Source organism: Hipposideros armiger, unplaced genomic scaffold (genome assembly GCF_001890085.2).
Source record: "Hipposideros armiger isolate ML-2016 unplaced genomic scaffold, ASM189008v1 scaffold_67, whole genome shotgun sequence".
Taxonomy (NCBI): domain Eukaryota; kingdom Metazoa; phylum Chordata; class Mammalia; order Chiroptera; family Hipposideridae; genus Hipposideros; species Hipposideros armiger.
Window position 1 is genome coordinate 3,849,554 of NW_017731417.1, and position 2,466 is coordinate 3,852,019.

Consider the following 2,466-nt stretch of genomic DNA (forward strand, 5'->3'; position numbering starts at 1 on the left):
TTTGCTTTTGGGGGGACAATGCACGTAACCTCTGTCCTGCGTGTCTCTCCCTCCTTCCAGAGGTGACAAAAAGGGCAGTGGCCTGGGACCCAGTCCTGCCTCAGTCCCAACTTGAGCCACGTGACAGTGGCAAGTCTCACTTTCCTTAGCCTCAGCCATCTGCTCCACACAATGGAGGTGAGCCCGGAGAATATGGACCAGGTGATGTTATCAAGCCCCTTCCAGCTCCGGAACTGCTGCTCTCTCGATTCCTTAGCCAGTCACGCAGCCAGGAAATGTGCCAAGGGTTCAGAAAGGGGGCGTGAGCTCTCCAGGTGTGTGGAGAGCTCGTGTATGCAAGCGTGTGGAGAGCGTGTGTACGCGCTGACCTTACAAGCCCCTATGCACCTGTGTCTGTCCCATCTGAGGGTGCTCATGAGACTACCAGCCTCTGATTGGTGCCTGATACCCACAATGTCATGTGGGTCCTCATCAGTGTCCCCAGATCTTGCCTAGCAGACGTGGTGCTGCTCTGAGCCACTGCCTTCTCTCCCCCGCAGGCCTCTGGATCATTCTCTGGCTCTGTCCACACATAGCTCCCTCAGAACCCAGCAGCCCATCCACACCTGCTCCAGGAACTGGGCATCCAGGCTGCCCCTCTGCTACCCAGGTGAGGGGCTGGAAAAGGTGGGGCGGGGACCCCACGCGCGTCCCCGACGGGCCAGCTCTTACCACCTGGAGCTCGCTCTGTAACTGGTGGTTCAGGCCGGCTTTCTCTTCCATCTGTGCTTCTAAGAACACAATCTTTTCTTCTTTCATGGCTAGTGTCGTTTTTAACACTGATTCATTCCTGCTCTCCAAAATCTTGTATTTTCTGAGAAATACAGATATAAAGTATTATTTGTCTGCCTTTTCCACCCACGAGCTCCCAGTCTCCCAGCTGCCACACATCCTTCCTCCCATTAAGCTGGTTTCCTTCAGCGTCTGGCAGCTTTTGGCCCAGAACTACAGGAGCCGAAAACCATCCATTCAGAGCCCTTCCCAGGACCCCCACCATCACCACGCCTGTGACACGTTCAAACGAAGTGTCACTGGGGCAGTTTTACAGCCACNGTCTTCAGGCAGCTGTGCTGGCGGATGAGGGCCTCGTAGTCTGCCGACTGGCGCTCGTGGAGTGTGCCCAGGTGCTCGTGGTCCTGCAGCAGGGCCTCGTAGGCCGCGGTCAGCTGCTCCTTCTGCTTCTGCAGGTTCTCGTGCTCGCTGTCCTTGGCCACCTGCTGGTTCTGGAGCAGCGTGTACTGCGCGGTGAGTGAGGCACTCTGGGAGTTCAACGTGGAATTCTCCACCTGCAGGCAGGGAGAAAGGAGGAGACCCTGGCTGCCTCGCCCACATGCAGGCCCCAGGGAGCCACAGGTCCAGTGTCCCCCAAATGCAAGGGCGGGCCAAGAGCAGTTCAAGGGGAGACTCTGAAGTTACAGGGACCCTCAGGGCAGCAAAACCCAGCGGGGCTGAGGGTAGAGCTATCAGAACTTAAGGAGCTACTATGGGAAGGGGCCGATGGCATAAACAGGCGATCACAGGGTGCTCTCCACAAATGTGACCTTTTGGGGCAGGTTATGTCCTTTCTCTGGGTAAGCTGCTTGGGTACCCGCATTGACTACTTTTAAAAGCCTATATTTTAAAAAGAAGTAGACAGGAAGTCGATAACAATATAGACTACCTGAACACTACCAACCCATATATTCACCCAGCTGGTATTTACAGAACACCCATCTGACCCAACATCCAAATCTATCAGAACTGACGGGGAGAGGATCCACCCTAACTCATTCCGGGGCCAGAATTACCCTGATGTTAAAACCAGACCAAGATATTACAACAACAAAAACCCAACAAAACAAAACTATAAACCAGTCTCCTACTTCATTTTAATAGAACAAATCCCAACGTCTTTGCCAAATGGTTTCCTGTTCATTGTCCCTAACCCATAGTTACATATTTTCAAACACTTCTCAGAAACTGCATTAATAAATCACTAATTTTCCCACAATCTGTTAACCATCAGTAAACCCAACATCCTAACCTGCGTGGCCCCAGAACGCTAGCTTTGCTCTCAGCAGCCTGGGGCCGCTTCTACGCTACCTCCCCCAGGGTGAGGACAAGTTCACCTGACAAGGGCTCTGCCAGGTTCTACAACAAAGAAACCTGGGTCACAAGGTGAACGAAACCGAGCTGATCCCAGAACATCTTTTCCAAGTCATTCCTAACAATGTCTCAAGGAAGCGACTTTGGGAAAAAGACAGGACTGCAAGTAAAAGCCGGAAATGACGTTTTAGCCCCGGCAGCCATACGCTAAATCACTATCAACGGCTTATACATCACCACCACTGTCTAAGGTCCTGAGGCCAGGAACCACTGTTTACAACGAGCCTATTAAAATACAACAAAACCAGACCCCAAAGTCTCCCATGCTTTGTCATGCTCATT

General features: G+C 52.5%; 1 protein-coding gene across 1 annotated transcript in view; it reads right to left on the minus strand.

Annotated features, from left to right (window-relative positions):
- The window catches only part of CCDC88C (coiled-coil and HOOK domain protein 88C), a 46,127-nt gene that overhangs the window by 30,820 nt on the left and 12,841 nt on the right, over window positions 1-2,466 (minus strand). Inside the window, exon 3 of the mRNA XM_019642315.1 lies at window positions 1,253-1,325. Coding sequence (XP_019497860.1) covers window positions 1,253-1,325 — 73 coding nt within the window. The remainder of the gene's footprint in view (window positions 1-1,252; window positions 1,326-2,466) is intronic.